The 20042-nt window shown below is 39.8% G+C and overlaps 1 protein-coding gene across 3 annotated transcripts in view; it reads left to right on the top strand.

The window, feature by feature from the left end:
• MYOM1 (myomesin 1) overlaps positions 1-20042 on the top strand; it is a 147512-nt gene that overhangs the window by 1131 nt on the left and 126339 nt on the right. For 2 of the 3 annotated variants that reach the window (XM_087869948.1, XM_045781841.2), the window contains exons 4-5: positions 12998-13048; positions 17891-18216. In XM_087869948.1, the coding sequence (XP_087726074.1) occupies positions 17918-18216 (299 nt within the window). In that variant the 5' untranslated portion in view covers positions 12998-13048; positions 17891-17917. Of the gene's footprint in view, positions 1-12890; positions 13049-17890; positions 18217-20042 lie in introns of those variants that run through there. The other variant, XM_045781842.2, reaches the window with a different exon arrangement.

Here is a 20042-nt window from a genome sequence, read left to right as displayed (position 1 = left end):
AAAGTAATTTCTATGGGCAGTTTCTGTTTTGAATAACTTGTCAACATTTAACACTGAACTCCTCCTTTTGCATTACCCCGTGGAGTGCTGATTTAGTAAAGCATTAGAGCACTGGTCTGGCAGCACTACTCAATAATCCCTGAAAGACCAAAAAACCCAAATTTAAATTTGAAGGAGCTTTTCCAAGATCACTGTTCTTCAGTGTCTTATTGTGTGCTACACAGTTTAGTACTTGCTTCAGGATGAAGAAAGAGCCATGATATGAAGGTACACATACTTCCCAAGGGTGCCGCCTTCTGTTTTTATTCCCATAACCTTGCACAGTACCAGGCATGTTGTGTGTGTGCCCAGTGAAACCTAAGTTAAAACAGTAAACCTTATTCAAGAACTTTGAGGTAAAGGTAGTAGAAAACAATAAAGGAGAACTAGGAAGTAGAATGATGAAAGTAGTCCTGTGTTGAAATGCAAGCAGAGGCATGTTATCGGACTTCTGTGTGGCCTGCTAGGTCCAGAATGAAAATTTTCTTGGTACAGAAGGTAGTTGTCTTGGCCAGATTAACCACAGACAGGTTAGATCTTGTTTGGATATATGAGCCCAATAAAAATTATTGCTCAAGATGGGGGAGAACAGTGAATAAAATCATGTATGTTAGACTATTAATTTTTATAGCAATCTATCTATTTAAACTCTTTTCATATAGAGTGCATCAGATGTTTGTTAAAATAATGTGTATAACAGTGACATGAAATTTATTTTGTATAAGTATACAGGAAAATCTGTGTGTGACATTAGCACCCTTGCCTGATGTAAAGTGCTTTACAGGACTTTAAAACATTACAAATATCATAAGGGAACAAAATTCCAGACCTCCAAAGCAGATAGGTATTAGGTTTAAAAACAGAAAAATTGGCCAAGGAATGAAAAATATTAATAGAAATAGATTGAAGACTATAGGCTCAGCACATGACTTCCCAAGTATAATAAACAATGGTAAAAGAAATACCTATTTATAAAATGTAGTTGATAGAGTATTAAAACTGAGAAAAGTAAACTTGGATGAAGCTCTCATAGCATAAACCACAGTAAATTGCATGTGAGTTCCCATCAAGCATAAAGCATAATAAGTTGAATGAAATAGAATTGTATAAGTATCTTAACTGGAGAGAAGAGAATTTGTTTTAAAAAATGGTTTAGGGACACCTGGTGGCTCAGCTGGTTAAGCGTTTGACTCTTGATCTCAGCTCAGGTCTTGATCTCAGGGTCCTGAGTTTGAGCCCCACATTGGGCTCCACACTGGGCAATGGAGCCTACTTAAAAAAAAAAAAAAAACTAAAGTATTACTGGCATACAGTAAACCACACATATTTGAAATGTACACTATCACAAGTTTTGACACATGTACACTTGTGAAATCTTCACCACACTCAAGATACTGAACATGTCCATCATCCCCAAAGTTTCTTCATGCCCATTTGTAAAGCCTCATTCCTGACTCCTCTCACTTCTTTCCTCCCCCATCTTCAGGCAATCACTCTCTGCTTTCTGTCACTATAGTTTGTGCAAATGTAAGGTTTTGACCGGTGAAAGTATTACTGATTATAAGATTGATGGTCCCGCTTTTATAAAAGTCAAAATGTAATGAAAACAAGGAAAGAATTGAAATGGAAATGTTTTATGATAAATATGACAGATAAAAGCTTAACATTCAGAATATTTCAAAAATTTAATAAAAAGGGTGTTTTATTTTGACTTGTTTGATAGCAAGGAACAGAGACACAGTCCAGTTAGCTCAAGAAAAAGGATACTTATGTCAGGAATATACATGAAGTGCTCTAAACTGGAGAGTTGCTGAAAACAGAGGTAGCTTGGGGTATTTGACTCTTCAGTTTCCTGTCATGGGCCAAATGATTATTCTGATTAGGTCTCTGCTTCTTTAAGGACATCTACTTAGTTTTCTCTCTACCAACTCTTTCTCTGCTAACCCTAGTTTCTAGTCCCTCATAATTTCAACTTGTCATGGCTCCTCTGACTGCAGTATACACAAGGTAACACCTCGTTCAGCCTTTTTCACTTTTGCTCCTGCTATTATTAAGTGCATCAACACTCAACATTTCCAAATTCAAATTCTGAGGAGAGGAATGTGATTGGCTTGGCTCACCTTTTTGGACCAGGCCATACACCACAGGTTGCTGGCCAGGATATTCATCAGTTACCTTTGCGTCTGAAATGACCCATCACTGCGTGTCAGAGAGCAGGAATCACATGGTGTAAAACATCAGCACGTACTGTGAACAGGACAGGTATTGAGTGTTTACCTGTCCAGTTAAGAGGATAGTCCTTGAGAGCCAGATGGAGGTGGAATAAATCCCAGCTCCACTATTTATTAGCTATGTGACTTTGGGTAACTTGCATAATCTGTCTGAACCTTAGTTTTCTCATTTATAACTTGGGGATAATAACTGCCTTGTGTAATTTTTGTAAAAAATAAAATACAGGTAAAGCATGGTAAAGTATCTAGCATGTAGTAGGTCTCAATTAATGGTAGCTATTTTATTTTGGTTATTATTATATTAACAGATTGATAATGATCTCAAGAAAAATAATCCATCTCCATGGCAAAGGTCAAAAGATAGCTCACACAGATGAAAACCACATAGTTAGCTAACATTGAAAATATGTCCAGTTTTTAGAATCTTTTAAATACACTTAAAAATAGCTATGAGATATATTTTGCATCTGTTAAACTTACTAATAAATTAAAATTATACATTACAATTTGATGTGGCAATGAAGAAAGAATAAATTCATATTTGGTACATGACATTGTAGATTAGCCTAATTATTCCAAACAGCAATTTCACAAAACATACCCTTTAATTCATAGTCCCTTTCTGGGGAAATAGTTCCCAAGGAGGTAATTGAAAAGGAAAACCTCTATTTGTGCAAAATATTTATAGCTCCCTTTTTAATTCAAAGGCTTTCATCATTTTAGAATGGAAAGAGACCTAAGAGATTATTTTTCCTTTGGGCTGCACATTAGAGTCATTTAGGAGTTTTTAGAAACACTCATGTCCCATGCCCAGAGATTTTGAGATAATTGTCCTGAAATAAGGTCTGAACTTGAGTGCAGTTTAGAAACTCCTTGGCTATTCCAGTGTGCACCAAGGAAGGAGAACTACTCTTCCAGTCCCACACCATTTGGGGGAACTGTGAAAAAGCAGAGCCAGGGAGGGTAAAAGGACCCTGAAAGAAACACACATAGATGTAATAAAAGAGCTGCGTTGAAAATGAAGGTGTTTGTTCCTAATTTCTAACCCTGAATTCTATCTTTTTTTTTTTTTTTAATTTATTTAAGAGAGAGAGAGCATGAGCAGCAGGCAGGGGCAGAGGGAGAGGGACAAGTAGACTCCCTACTGAGCAGGGAGCCCAACATGGGGCTCAATCTCAGGACCTGGAGATCATGACCTGAGCCAAAGGCAGATGCTTAAGCAACTAAGCTACCCAAGCACCCCTGACTTCTGGTCTTGATGAATAACTGAAAGCATCCATGTGTCCAATATTTAGAGATGAGGTAACAAATGATTGTGCAATAGTACAGTGCATTCATTAATTGTTATTAGCTATCTGTGGACAAGGTAGAACATCATGTGTACACACCGATGAAAACCAGGTTCATACCTGGTGTATCTATTGCTATCCTCACCAAGAGATTCCGGCTGGGACTGTTGAGTTCCTCCTTGGGAGGGGCATGGTTCTCCCTTCATGCTCTCCTCCCACCCAAGGTGGCCAAGTTCCCTGAATCCCCCATCTCTATTATGGGGAGTGGGGTTATTGATATCCAGTGCTGCTGAACTGTGGGTGGTCCATGCTGAACAATGATGAATCAGAAGTCATGTTTTAAAATTGTGGTGAAATATACATAACACAAAATTTACCATCTTAACCATTTTTAAAGTTGCACAGTTCAGTGGCATTAAGTACATTCACATTGTTGTGCAGTCATCCCCACCATCCATCTCCAGAACTTTTCATCTTCCCAACTGAAACTTTCTACCCGTTAAACAGTAGCTCCCCATTTCCCCCACCCCACTGCCCCAGCCTGTGGCAACTACCATTCTACTTTCTGCCTCTATGAATTTGACCAAAGTACCCTATATAAATAGAATCATACAACATGTGTCCTTTGGTGTTTTGTTTTTGTTTTTGTTTTTGTTTTTGTTTTTTTGAGAGAGAGAGAGTGTGTGTGTGTGTGTGTGTGTGTGCGCGTGCGCGCGCATGTGTGCGCAAGAGTGGTGGGGGGAGGGGAGCAGAGGGAGAGGGAGAAAGAGAATCTCAAGTAGGTTTCACACCCAGCGAGGAGCCTGACAAAGTGCTCAATCTCACAACCCTGAGATCATGATCTGAGCCTAAATCAAGAGTCGGACATTTAACTGACTTGAGTCACCCTGGTGCCTCCAACATGTGTCCTTTGTGACTGGCTTATTTCATTTAGCTTAATGCCTTCAAAATTAAGCGTCAGTTTTTAAGGATAAATTATTCTTTGTCTTTCTATCTACTCCCTTGTTCTTTCTTCCAAAGGCCACTTTCCTTCTGGGTTGAGGATTACTCCATTCCTCCGGTTGGTTCTTGCTCTCCTGGCTACCCTGCCTTTTGCCTTTTCTTTTCTAGGCTTGGTATTACCTAGTAAGCAGGATACGAAAAGCTAGCTCTGTAAGCTTGAACCTGAAATTTGCTTAGTCTGAAGATTTGTTTTGTTTTTGTATCTTTGTTTCTGTTTCAGTGCAGACTGGGGAAGAAAGGGGAGGGGACTCTTAGAATATGAGAGAAAGAGAAGGAAACAAAGAACCAAATTAATACTTGAAGACATATGCCTGCCTCAAATGTAAAACTGGTATCTACATTATTAAAAGAATTGAAGAAGTTACAGAATTTTATCACAAGTGGATTGTTTTAGATATGAGCAAGTATTGTATACTGGTTAAGTGCGTGAACTTTGAATCTGGGTTATCTGAATTTGAATCCTCACTCTAACTCTTTTTCCCCCAGTTTAATGAGATATAATTGACATACGGCAATGTAGAAGTTTAAAGTATACAGCACAGGATCACCTGGGATTGGTTAAGCATCCAACTCTTGATCTCAGCTTGTGAGTTCAAGCCCCATGTTGAGCTCCATGCTGGGCATGGAGCCTAATTAAAAGGGCTGCCTGGGTGACCCAGTCAGTTGAGAGCCTGCCTTTGGTTCAGGTCATGATCCCAGGATCCTGGGATCTAGTCCCGCATCGGGCTCCTTGCTGAGTGGGGCGTCTGCTTCTCCCTCTCCCTCTGCCCCTCCCCCCTGTTCATGTGCCCCCTCTCTGTCTCTCGCGCGCGCGTGCTGTGCTCTCTCTCCAATAAATAAATAAATTTAAAAAAAAAAGAAAAGAAAAAATGTACGGCACAATAACTTGAATTACATATTTTGTGAAATAATTACCACAGTATCTAACACTTTTTAGTTGTATGTACTCGAGCAAATTACTGAACTTTTCTGTGCCTCAGTTTTGTCATTAGTGAAAGGGTATAATAATAATAGCACCTACTTATAGAGTGTTGTGAGGAATAAAGAAGTTAATACATATAAAGCATTTCTGATACTGCCTGGAAAATAGTAAGTACTATATAAGCATTAGATATCAATACTTTTTGGTCAGCATTTTGAAATTTGTTATCTCTGAGAACAAATATATTTAAAAATTCAAGATAGCATTATTCACAATAGTCCAAAACTGGACACAATGTAAAGTCTGTTAACTGATGAATGGATTAGCAAAACATGGCTTATCTTTCAGTGAAATATTTCTCAGCAATAAAAAGAAACAAGCTGTTGAATCTTGCAACAATATGGATGAATCTCAAAAACAGCTTGCTAAGTGACAAAACCCAGGCATAACGGACTACACATTATATGATTCCATTTGTATGAAATTTCTAGGAAGGTCTAAACTATAGAGACAGAGAGCCAGATCGGTGGTTATTGTGGGTGGGACCAATGATTAACAACAAACTGGCATAACGGAACTTTTTCCAGTGACGAAAGTGTTTTAAAACTGGATTTTGATGATGGTTGCCTGACTATGTAAATTTACTAATGCTCATTGAACCTTACTCTTAAAATGGATGAATTCTGTGGTGTCCAAATTCTACTACTCTAAAACTGTCAAAAAGAAAAAAGGAAACTGGAGATTCACATCCATTGCTCTTTAGTCTGGTTCTCACTAAAAAAAAAAAAAAGAAAAGAAAAGAAAAGAAAAAAGTTTTTGTTTTTGTAAAAATAATATATGTTGATTGCTGGGAGACAATTCTTCATGCGTCTGTCATGTTTCTGTACATCTTGCAAGCAAGGCCCAGCTTCCATTTGTTCTAGACCATCTTTTCAGGGATGTTTGTGTAGTAAACAGCCTTTGAAGACAGAAAGAGTGTCTCCCCACCAGGGAAAAAGGCAGGCATGCTTACTTTCCAATATAATAAAGAAAACATCTGCCTCTGGAGCAGAGGTCAAACATGCTTAATGCTCGTTATATAACATATGGTTCTGTAAGCTCAAAGTTTCTGTGTTTGTGCAGGTTTCACTGGCCCTTTTCATTTTTCCCTTTGGGAATTGGGAGTTAGTAAACCAGCGAAGTATATGCTTTTGCTCTGGTCTCTGCCATTGCTGAGAATAATAAAGTCCTTTGACTCTGACCTAGGAGTCTCATGTCTTGTCAGCATCCACGATACCTTGTTAGCTTTTGAGTAGGATAAAGTCCCTGACCCTTCATTCTTTTTTTTGTGTGTGGTAAAATATACATGACATAAAATTTACCATCTTAACCATTTCTAAGCATATAGTTCAGTGGCATTAAGTATGTTAACCTTAAAACTGCCGGTTATTTTACCAGCAAAAATGAGTTTATCCAGGAATAGCAGAGAATTATAATTAGGGACAAGCAAGCAATGGCAACACCATAGGCAAGTCCAGAGAACAAGGAGAGGAATGTTTTTTTATAGAGGAAAAAGGAGTTGGGGGGGCTGTTATAAACAAAAAGTCCATTGGAGGGCGCCTGGGTGGCTCAGTTGGTTAAGCGTCTGCCTTCGGCTCAGGTTATGATCCCAGGGCCCTGGAGTCTAGTCCTGCATGGGGCTTCCCGCTCAGCGGAGAGTCTACTTCTCCCTCTGCTGCTCTCTCTCTCTCTCTTTAAATAAATAAATGAATAAAATCTTTTAAAGAAAAGTTCATTGGAGTAAACTGGAAATTTGAAGTGTACTGGCTTTTCATTGGCTGAATTATGATAGTTTCATATTGACTGGGCTGTTAACAGGGGAAGAAAAACCTTCCTTCCTCCTGCTGGAATAGTAAAGTAGTAGCTAAAGTAGTAGTAGTATGGCTTGCAGGGTACATCTCTTCTTGTGAGGTCTGCAGTTGACCTCAGGTGGTGGGGCATGAGAACTCTCCCCCAACCCCTGCTGCCTTCTGACTCCATTCTAAATGAGGTTTCCTTTTATTAATTTTTCCAAGTTCATTCACGTTGTTGTGCAAGTATCACCACTCTCCATCTCCAGAATTTTTGCATCTTCCCATATTGAAATTCTACCCATTGAATACTAACTCCCTATTCCCTCTCCCCCCAGGCCCTGGTAACCACCATTCTACTTTCTGTCTCTGTAAATTTGACTACCCCAGGTACCTCATGCAATATTTGTCCTTTTGTGCCTGACTTATTTCAACTTAGCGTAACATCTTCAAGGTTCACCCATGTTGTAGCATGTATCAGGATTTCATTCCTTTTTAATATTGAATAATATCCCATTGTATATGTTCACAGTTCTTGACACTAATTATAAAAAAAAAAAAGAAGGAAAAAAAGAAAAGAAAAAGAAAAAACCTTACTATTTGGGAGTTACTATTGACATTGGCTGAGTATCATTCTAGACATCTATGAGTAGACAGAAAAATAGGTAGAAAGAAATCGTGTTAGAAAATGGGCTTTGGGGGGTGCCTGGGTTGCTCAGTCAGTTAAGCATAACTTGTGATTTCAGCTTGGGTCATGATCTCATGCGTTATGAGATCAAGCCGGCATCAGGCTCTGCGCTCAGCAGGGAACCTGCTTGCGATTCTCTCCCTCTGCCCCTCTACCCATTCTCTCTCTCTCTTTCAAATAAATGAATCTTAGAAAAGAAAATGGGCTTTGGGGTCTTGCTTTCTAATACTCACCTAAAGCTCCCTTGACTGGATTATAGGCACAGGTAGGCTTCTGGGCTTAGAGACTTGGCCCGCTCCTAGAATCCATCCACCAGCTCCTGAGCAGTTCCCCTGCCCTCAGCCAATCAACGGATAGTTGGCCACTGTGACTCTTTGCTTTTATGTGTTTCCACCTCTAAGTAGTCCTTTACTCCTGAGGATTTTTTCTATACCACATTTCCCACTTATCTTTATTCAGCAATTATTTATTCATGTCTATCTTGGGCCGAGAGCTATGCTAGGTACTGGGAGTACTTAGACAAAAGATTCCTCTCCTGCCCGCACGTAATTCACGGTACAGGAGACAGAAAGCAAACACATGCATTAAATATAGTTTGATAGACTTCCTATCCTAGTGGAATTAGGAAAGTCTTCCAGAAGAGATGGCCTTAGGAGATGAAGGGTTAAAGGACTGAGAGTTAAGGAAGTGAAGAAGTGTGCATGTGCTGGACAGGGATGGGGAGTGCAGAGCAGAGAGGAACAGCAGGTGTGAAGGACCTGACGCAGTAGATACCTGAAGTTTATAGAAGTACAAGCAATTACCTGTGGTTGGAATTTCAAAAGGCAAGAAGGGAAGTGGCAAGGAGTAGAGCTGGAGAACTATGCAGGGTAAGATGGCAGATATCACCTTATGTCATGATGCCATAATTATTTTTAAGTAACCACCCAGCTCTGTCTACCCAACTACATGGTGGCTACTTTGGGGACATGAGTTAGTCACCCCTGGGCCTTGAGGTATGGCATAGTGCCTGACATAGTAGGTTTTCAATACATGCTTTTTTTCCATATTGTTGATGCATGTGTTGTAGTTGATAACTACAACCAGCAACTTTAAAAAAATTTCTTGATTTCAGCTGGAATTTAGTTTTTGTTTTGTTTACATTGCATTTCTACAGAATATTTCTTTGTTTATTCCTTAATGCATAGACTAATGCTTTGCTACTATTTCCTCTTCTACTATAAAATGAAAATTACTAGGTGGCTAATATAATTTATATATTTATTTTGGCTTTTAGGATACACTACTGTTAGTTAAACTCAGCATTTCACATTTATAAAAATATTAATACTCTTTATTTAAGTTTTAAATTAAAGAAATTTTTTTAGTAATGTCTATACCCAACGCGGGGCTCAAACTTACAACCCTAAGATCAAGAATCTCATGCTGTCCTAGCCAGCCAGGCACCCCAAGAATATTAATACTGTTAAAGTTAATTTGAAGAGAGAATGTATCTACTTTGGTTTTTTTTAAGATTTAAAAAAAAAGATTTTATTTATTTATTTGACAGAGATAGAGACAGCCAGTGAGAGAGAGAGCATAAACAGGGGGAGTGGGAGAGAAGAAGCAGGCTTCCCAGCAGAGGAGCCTGATGTGGGGCTCGATCCCAGAATGCTGGGATCATGCCCTGAGCCGAAGGCAGACGCTTAACGACTAAGCCACCCAGGCGCCCCTTTTTTAAAGATTTTATTTATTTATTTTAGAGAGAGAGAGAGAGAGAGAGAGTGAGTGCACAAGCAAGGAGAGGGGAGGGGGCAGAGGGGGAAGGAGGGAGAGAGGGGAAGGAAGAGAATCTCAAGCGGACTCCATGCTGAGTGTGGAGCTGACATGGGGCTCTATCTTGTGACCCTGAGATCATGACCTAAGCTGAAACCAAGAGTCAGATACTTAACTGACTGAGCCACACAGGCGCCCCTGTATCTATTTTAAAGTTACTTAAAAAAAAAACAAACTATGATTCTGAGAGCAAGTATTTTTTTAACTTTCCAGACTTTTATAGTTAAATGCTTTTTAAAAAGTATTTTCCATTAGATGGTTTCCTGGGAAATTTGAAATTAACAGTTGGTTAGCATTCCATTAAGTTTTCAGAATAATTACACATCTGTAAGGGCATTATGATTAAATTGGAGTAATTGACAGAATGATTATTCATCTATAAGGGAATCATGATTGAATCACAATAATTCATTTTTATGAGCCCACCTAAATTTTTCTTCTTTAATTTTGGTTTGATATGCAGTACACCACGGTATATGTGTGATTGGATAGCTATACTTTAGATAAATATGTTGTTAGAAAAGGCTGAATCCAGATGATATTATAGCAGAAAGATCACCTAGTATACTAAGCTGGGTCTAGCTCATGCTTTTTTGTCAAATCTTATTACATATTTGTTTGAAATAAACTACTTGACTTTCACTGGGATCCTGAATATCAGTGAATAAATGATAATATTTTAGTTTTTCCCCAAGTGTGTATGAACTTCTCTAATATTGTATTCTTAACACGGATCAAAGTTCAGTAAATATTTTATTGATCTAATTGTCTGTTACACAGGAAATAAAACTAAAATTCTTTAGTAACAGTTCTTACTTCTAATGGACATTATTGGCATATGCCTCTCTCTCTCTCTCTACACACACACACGCACACAATTAAATTGTTGAAAGGCAATATAGTATGATATACAGGAGACTCTGCTCTGAGTAGAACAAAACTGAGTTTAAATCCTCTGTTGATATTAAGAATATCAGCCTCTCTAAATCTCAACTTCATAATCCATAAAATATTTTTATATTTATGTGATGTTCAAATAAGATACTGTAAAGCAGTTAGCATTGACTTGTTTTTTTTTTTTTAAGATTTTATTTATTTATTTGACAGAGAGAGACAGCCAGCGAGAGAGGGAACACAAGCAGGGGGAGTGGGAGAGGAAGAAGCAGGCTCCTAGCGGAGGAGCCTGATGTGGGGCTCGATCCCAGAACGCTGGGACACGCCCTGAGCCGGAAGCAGACGCTTAACCGCTGTGCCACCCAGGCGCCTCCCCAGCATTGATTTCTGACATATAGCAAGTAGTTATTAAATATTAGATAGTATTGTGATGATTTATATCTCTTATTTTTGTTTATTTTTCTTTTCTCCTGCTTTGAGAAGATTTGAAACGACTTACCATGTTCTCTATAGAAACAGCTCACTGGGAACCATTCCAGTGCCTGGTGGCTAAAATTCAGAATCACTACCATTCTATATTGGATGTTTAGAGAACAAATGGTTGCTTGGGGAACATGAAGCTTTCAAAACTCTCATATGGATTCCAAATAGCTAAAACGTCCATGTGCGCACTCACAGGGGCTATATGTAGATGAAGATATGCCAAGTTGAATTTTACCAGGAAACAGCATCAGAACTAAGAGGAATACATTATTTTATGCACTTTGCATAGCTCAGAAGCTGCTGTCAGTTATGAATGGAGACTTAAATTGTGTTTGAAGTCCATTTCAAAGTATGTAGTTTCTTGTAAACGAAGTGTCACTAGAGGATCCATCAATACATGACAAAAAATGCATGGGATTCAGAGTCCAAATATGGATGGAATGAATTGCATTTGTCATGTACTAGCTGTGTGATCTTTGGCAAATGACTTTGTCTTTCGAAGCCTTGATTTCCTTGGCTGTATAATGAAGCTAATCATACCTAGCTTGCAGGGCACCATAAGAATTAAGTGAGGTCACGTATATAAAGTACTCTTCACAGTGTCTCAGTGTTAACTGTAGTTACCACCAAGAAAGTAATTGTAAAGTGGACTATAATATTGGGTCTGTTTAATATTTTGATAGATACAAGTGATCTGTATTCAGTTGAGGTAGTATCATGTCAGAACATAACCAACCAGCTCAATATGTATGATCTGAACAATGAGTTTTCAAATTATTTCTGTCAGTAATAATAGTTGATATTCACTGAGTATTATGTGGCAATCACCAGGTTAAGTGCATTATTGCGTTTAATCTCCACGGCATTCCCATACTTTGGATATTATTTTGTAGAGAAGGAAAATGAAGCTTAGGAAGGAGAAATAAATTGCTTGAGGTTGCATGGCAATTAAGTGCCATCGATGGCCAGGAATCTAGCTCTGGTCTGCCTCCAAAATGCAGGCTCTGATCTCCAGGTTATACCACCTGTTATTTTGTTACGTAGTCTGAAAAGCAAAGAAAGAGAATCTCTTGTTAGACAGACTGACCCTCCTCTGACTTTAGGAAAGATAAAACGTGTTGCTTCTCAAAGGCTTTAATTAATGAAAAAAGGGATTCAAATACTCAAGCTAGAAGCTGCGACTTTGAAAACTTTCCTGACATGAAAGAAACAGTGACTGTGTATTGTCAGACCCAAATTACCACGACGTGTAACCCATTTTTAACTTGGTTTGCCTTTAGTGAGCCTCAAGTTCTTTTTTCACCTTGTGTCTTTTAAACGTACTGTACATGTGTTACGAACAGCACACCCAGAACCATATCTTGGCATTAAAATTCCATGAAGTCCATTTTGGGAATCAGATTACTGCACCTATTTTTAGTTCTCAACACAAATTACTTTTTCCATTACACTTTTAAATATCCAGTGATAAAGAGATTGAAAATAGCTCCTATAGCCAAATAAAAATCCTGCATTTTTAAATCAGGACAGACCCATTGACTGGCATTAATGTAATTACATTACTGAGGTGGCTACCTGTGAATGCCTCCTTCTTCCTCTCATTAGGACTACTCTCCCCATTTGCTGCTATATTTGTCTGCCTTCTTGGCCATAAAAGGCTGGCTATGTGGCTCTGACATTCTACTGCCTGACCACATGCATTATTTTTGAACTGGTCCCCCGGGTCCTGTCGTTAGCCCTGCCTCTTCACTTTTTTTTTTTTTTTTTGGATTCAACTGACGTGGGTTTTTCATTCTCTCATCCAGCTCCACAGCCACATCGGAGCGTTTCCACCACCATCACTCCTTTGAACACGGGTAAGTGTGACATTGAGGCAGAAGAATGCACTTGATGTTTGCTGTGCTTAACAGCATTGCATGTGTGTGGTTTCTTTCTATCTTGTGAGTTCAGTGGTTTTCTCAGAGAGAGGTCAGAAGAGCAGAGAACTAGCGAAGGGGAGCCCCTGGGAAGGAAGACAAGGGCAGCAGGGTGCCAGTCTTCGCTGTGCTGGCACAGCTCTCCTCTCACATCCACACTACACTATTTAAGTTAAGCTACTATTCCTGGGACCGTAAGGGGATAATATCTGTCTCAGGTGGAACTGTGAGTGTGAGTCCAAGTACTCTGTCCAAGTTATAGTTCAATGGTTTGGTTGAAATCTGGAATGGGTGAGGTGGCAGGATATAATATGTTTTCTGTCTTCCACATGCCTGCAGTAGTCCCTGATTATAAATTAGACCAAAAGGAGGTAAATTAACTCTGAAGTCCTTACTTTCCAGTCCAGTGATTTTTTTCTGACAATGCTGTGTGAATAAGTGTAAGAACACATCATGATATTTCTAACCTGGAAATGTTTAAGTAATATTTCAGTGGCAACATGGATTCCCACAGAATGATCCTAAAGTTAACATTTTCTGTGAATGATTTTAGTCAGCTTTTGGCCTCTAATGCCTGTACAAAAGTATCATATCAGGATTACAATTATGGAATTAGTATTTCTTCCAAAATTCCCAGAGTATGTTCAGAAAGAAAATGCAGGTCTTAAAGGAACAGAAGACAACCAAACCTTTTCTTCCCAGCATACCCTAGTTGTCATGTGTTGGGGATAATAATCCTCACTTGATGAAGAGAAGGTAGCTGCACCTTCATTCCAGAGGTCAGAGCGGTGACACCTAGCTCTGATGACTTAAAGCCAGACCCTGTTTACTTGCAATATATTATGTATGTGTCTGTGATATGAAGTACTATTAAAAATAAATATATTTGGGGGAAAATAGAAATAAAGTGGAAAGTAGAATTGGGGAAAGATATTTAAAGATTTCATTTTGCGAAAATGGCAGCATTTCAAGTCACGTTAGCATATATGAACTTAGCTTATAACATAATACATAAGGAAGGTCATTCATCACTTATTTGAACATCATTTAAATAATATTTACCGTGTTACAATGTACTATGTATCATTAAAGAAACTTATCTTTATAAATGCTTAACATATTTCTGTATTAATATATTCTAATCCTTTTGTTTTACCAAAATTTATCTAATAACTCTTCATTACATATGGTAATTATTCTGTATGTTTTAGAACAGAAGATAGCAATCTATTTAAGGGTTGAAGCAAAGTTGCTTGCTAGTAGCTATTTTTTTCCTCTTGGGAAATGCCATGTAGACTGATATCTTCCATGTGCCCCAAGATAAATATTTCTGGAGTGCAGTTTGCTGGATTTTCTTCTCTAGGGAATACATACTGAATTTTAAAAGAGGAGATTTGAAAAAACACTGATTATCTCACAACCAATTTTACTTGTAAAATTTAATATTTAAATTTTTAAGTGTTACTTATGTTTATTTATTTAAACGTTTAAATGTGATTTAAATGTTAAGAATAACATTTCAGAACATGCACAAAAGCATTAAAAATTGGGGGAGGGGCTTTCATAAAACTATGACTTCATCCAGGTAAGTTAGCAATGTGGCTGATAGACTCCTGTCAGTGGACACAATAGTCAAGAAGCTCATACAATGTGAAGCCTCCCCGCCATATGCTAAGCAAACTTACCTTTGACTGTCGGTTGAACTGTTAGCTCAAGTTCACAATACAAACTGCTACCCTATGACTGACTTTCTTACTTCTTTATGTAAGAAGACTAGAAGGCTTCATATTCTTTAAGGGAGCAAATAATTTGGTTTGACACTATACATTTTGAAGTGTTTGTGAAATTTGAGAGAACTCGTTATAGGATAATACAGTTGGCCCTTGAACAACATGGGTTTGAACTGCATGGGCCTGCTTACACACCATTTTTTTTTTTTAAAGATTTTATTTATTTATTTGACAGAGATAGAGACAGCCAGCGAGAGAGGGAACACAAGCAGGGGGAGTGGGAGAGGAAGAAGCAGGCTCATAGCGGAGGAGCCTGATGTGGGGCTCGATCCCATAACGCCGAGATCACGCCCTGAGCCGAAGGCAGACGCTTTAACCGCTGTGCCACCCAGGCGCCCCTACACACCATTTTTTAAATAAATATAGTACAGTACTGTAAATGTATTTCCTTTTTGATTTATTAATATTTTCTTTAGGTTACTCTATTGTAATAATACAGTATAAAATACATATAAGGTGCAAAATATGTGTTAATCCACTGTTTATGTTATCAGTAAGGCTTCTAGTCAACAGTTGGCTATTGGTAGTGAAATTTGGGGGTAAGTCAAAGATTACATGTGGATTTTTGACTCTGCGGGTGGGGGGTGGGGTTGGCACCTCCATTCCCTGCATTGTTCAAGGGTCAACCATTTAAGCAAACTCCAGCGTTCAGTCCTAGGACTTCCTTTTCCATTGACAATCATTCTCATCTATTTTTTAGCTTTATGTACCATCTATATATTAGTGACTGCTGAATGTAGGTGTCCATCCTGGACCTTTACCCTGTGCTCCAAAATCATGAATCCAATTTAACATCTCCACTTGGATATCTAGCAAGTACCTCAACTATAAAATATCTCAAACCCATCTCCCGTTCTTTCATCCCTAACTGTGCTGCTTTTTTTTTTTTTTTTTAAGATTTTATTTATTTGACAGAGAGAGAGAGACAGCCAGCGAGAGAGGGAACACAGTCAGGGGGAGTGGGAGAGGAAGAAGCAGGCTACCAGCGGAGGAGCCTGATGTGGGGCTCGGTCCCAGAATGCCGGGATCACGCCCTGAGCCGAAGGCAGACGCTTAACGACTGAGCCACCCAGGCGCCCCCTAACTGTGCTTTCTTACACTCCTGCCCATCTCAGTTAACAGCAACTTCAGTCTTCCAGTTACTCAGGGGAAAACCTCAGGATCATCTCTCACGCCTCTCTTTGCTTCATACCCTAATTCAGAACTTTCAGCAAATGCTATTGGTTCTACCTTCAAAACATGTACTGAGTCTGATCACTTCTCACATTTCCACTGCTACCACTGTCATATTTAGCCTGGACAATTGCAATGGCTTTTGCATTCATTTGCGAGGACTGCCCTAACAAAGTACCACAGACTGGGTGCCTTAAACAACAGAAATGTATCCTCTCACAATTCTGGAGGCTAGAAATCTGCGATCAAGGTGTTGGCAGAGTTGTTTCTATCTGAGGCCTCTCTTCTTGGCTTACAGATGATCTTCTTGTCTCTTCACATAGTCTTCCTCTGTGTATGTACATGTCTGTGTCCTATTTCCTCTTCTTATGGGGACACCAGTCATATTAAATGAAGCCCCATCCTAATAATCTCACTTTAGCCTCATTTTCTCTGCAAAGACCCTATTTCCAAATAGAGTTACCTTTTGAAGTACTGGTGGTTAGGACTTCAACATATGGATCTGGGGGAATACAACTCAGTTCATAACAGCCTTCTTTTCTAAAAAAATTTTTTAAAAGACTTTATTTGAGAGAGAGAGAGAGCAAGAGTGAAGGAGAGAGAGCGTGAACGGGGGGAGGAGCAGAGTGAGAGGGATAAGCAAACTCCCTGCTGAGCGGGGATCCGGATGTGGGGCTCGATCCCAGGACCCCAGGATCAGGACCTGAGCCAAAGGCAGATGCTCAACCAATTGAGCCAACCAGGCGCTCTTAAAATTTTTTTTAAAGCTTTTATTTTTAAGTAATCTGTCCACCCAACTTTGGGCTCAAACCCACAACCCTGAGATCAAGAGTCACACGCTCCACCAACGGAACCAGCCTGGCTTTCATTCTTGTCCCTCAATAGTCTATCCTTTATACATCAGCAAGAGTGAGTCTCAGCTTGGAACCTTCTGATGGTTTTTCAGCCCTTTCAAGGTGAAAGACAAGGTCCCGACAGTCGCTCGTGGGACCGTACACTATCTGTCCCCCACCCCCGACATCGTCTCCTATACATCTCCCTGCACCCCGCTCATTCCTTGCATCTTCACTGCCTATTTGTACTTCACTGCCTGGAGTACAACAGGCACGCACACACCCTAGTGTCTTCGCAGTGGCCTTCCATCTAGGACACTCTTCTTCTAATATTCTCATGCTCAGAAGCCATCCCTGATGAGGCTGTTTAAAATTGCATCCCAACTCCCTTTCTTCTTTTATTTTTCTCTGTAGCATTTAGCCCATTCTGTTATACCTTACATTTTACTTATTTTCTCTATTGGCTATCTCCTGCAATAGAATGTAAGGTTCTAGCTAAGGTTATCAGAGCAGGGATTTTGTGTGTTTTGTTCATCTCTGTATTTCCTGTGCTGGAACAGTACCAGGCTCATAGTAGGTGCTCAGTAATTATTTGTTGAATGAAAACCACACTGACTGTACACAGACTTTCCATCATTACAGATCCTCCCAGATGAAGCCCTTATCAGGATGAAATGCCAGAAAATTTGAAATACATATTATGAAAGGTCTGAGGAAAAAACACAATAGCTAGGGTAGGGAAAGTTTGTAAAGACCTCCTAGATATTAAAACAAAAACCAAAAAACCAAACCCACACAAGAACGTGGCCCAATGGGAGGAGGGGGCTTATGCGGGCTATGAAGTAGAAAGTTTGTTGAGTAACCAGTTAAGCTAACCTTCACATCCTTTTCCATTTGCTCTTTGGGAAAGATAAGAGTATTTTTGCATATTGATTTAGATGCCTTATTTCTTACTAGTTCACTCAAAAGTTGCTGCTTTCTTGTAGGTCTCCTGTTTCTCTCCAGAGCACACCATGTCTCTGTCCTATTATCAGAAGCTCCACCAACACTATGACAGCAGCTACCGAAACAGGGACCTTCGCACCACCATGAGCCAGTATCAGCAGGAGAAGAAAAGTTCTGCCATCTACACCCACGGCTCGGCGGCCTACAGCAGCCGCTCCTCTGCTGCTCACCGCCAGGAATCCGAGGCCTTCAGCCAGGCGTCCACTGCCTCGTACCAGCAGCAGGCCTCCCGGGCCACTGAATCCACCCATGCATTCGCAGCCAGTCGGAAGACAGCCTCAGCCTACGATTATGGCTACTCCCACGGGTATGTCAAAAGCAGCCTTCCAACCTTAGCTCAAAGGCACACTCTCCAAATAACCGTCCTATATCATGTTTTCCCTTCTTTTTGGTCTGGCAGCCCTATGTTTAAATCAGGTGTGGAGTGGGGTGCCTGGGTGGCTCAGTCGTTAAGCGTCCGACTCTTGGTTTTGGCTCAGGTCATGATCTCAGGGTCTTGAGATCAAGCCCTGTGCAAGGCTCTGTGCTCAGCACAGTCTGCTTGTCCTTCTCCTGTGCTTCTCTCTTCACTCCCTCTCCCTCTCCCTCTCTCTTTCTCTCAAATAAATAAATAAATAAAATCTTTAAAAAGAAAATCAGGTGTGGAGTGAGGCCATGTATTTGGGAGACCTGGGACTTATGTGTACCTGTTTCCCTTTACCTTTTGAGTTTCACAAAGAGCTTCATAATTACACCGGCATATCTTGCTTGCATTGCTGGCTGTGATATTGCCAGAAGCAGAGAAGTTTTGCCACAGATTGCTTTCAACATTCAGTAGCAGCAGAGCCAGAAAATATCATTTCAACGCTCACAACAGGTTTCCTGGCCCTCAGAATGTTTCTACATAGATGAGAAGCCAGTATAGAATTTAAAATTCACAGGTCACAGGCACCCAAACTGCAGCAGTGACGTGATCTACTTTTTCGATATCTGAGAGCAATTATTAGAATTCTGAGCCATTGTTCAGGCAGGCAGCAGATATTTTCTTTAGCTAGAGCATTTTGTAGAACCACATGCCTATCTCCGTCAGCCTACGAATACTGGGAACAAACCTGTGTTCTGATAAAAGTAGATTCATCAACCCATCGCAGGGAGGGAGACCACACAGCAGAGGAAAAGAGAGAGTTACTATATTAGGATTCTAGGAAGAGCGGAGTTTACATGCAGGTCTGGTCTGCAAAGCAAACCCAGGGTCCTGTTTCTATCGGAAACAGTGAAGTTGAGATAAATGAGAACTGTTTTATCCAGAAGCCCTTTATGTGGAGCTCAGCACCTGGGTTGGGAACTGAGACTGCTTGTCTGTGTCAACAGCCACTGGGGTCATCCAGGCAAGACTGCAATGTCTCATTCTTACTGATAAAATTTCAAACGGCAAACGTACTGATAATCTTGGATATTAAAGAAGAAAGTTTCTCATTGAGTCTGTAGTCACTCAAAGAAGGAGGTTACCACAACTCTTTTTAGCAGCAGTGTCCCCAGGAGAGATGTTTCCTGTGAACTTTGCAGTTGGCTTCTGTGTCTGTTGTTCCAGCCTGATGAGTGCTGGGCAGATGCTTACTTTCTCAGCCCAAGCCAGTTTTTATTTCCTTGATATCCAGAACGAAATGTTTCATGGGGATTAAAAAACACTTGCAAGATTCATGTGATTTTATTAAAAATCTATCTATAGTCCACAGAAGGAATTGCTGAACTTGAAAATGTAAACATTTCTGGGATATATGGTAAATAACCACCTGCTGCCTCCAGTCTGCCTCTCCAAAGCACCTGGCATAGATTGCATTTTTTTTAGTTATCCACATGATATAATTTTAAGTCTTACAAAATTTAAGTCCACAAAATATCTGTTAGGACAACTAGAAAAGCATTTCTTTCTGGGAGTTAAAGAAGTTACAGAGGAAATAATGCAGTGGTTTGTATGAATAGAAGTGAGGATAATTTCTGAAGCAGAAGTTTCTGAATCCCTGTTGAGTTTAAGTAGCACCTGGTCTGTGCCTGTTGTTTCTTGGGCAATGACAGGGACCTCCTGGGAGCTTCTGCTCTGTTCAGTAACAGAGCCAGAGTCCACTGGGGTTTGCCTGGAATGTCTGATGGCCA

This window comes from Ursus americanus, chromosome 19 (genome assembly GCF_024610735.1).
Source record: "Ursus americanus isolate L20-20 chromosome 19, mUrsAme1.1.p, whole genome shotgun sequence".
Classification (NCBI taxonomy): Eukaryota; Metazoa; Chordata; class Mammalia; order Carnivora; family Ursidae; genus Ursus; species Ursus americanus.
The sequence above is the reverse complement of the archived record's forward strand: the minus strand, read 5'-3'. Positions and strand labels throughout refer to the sequence as shown.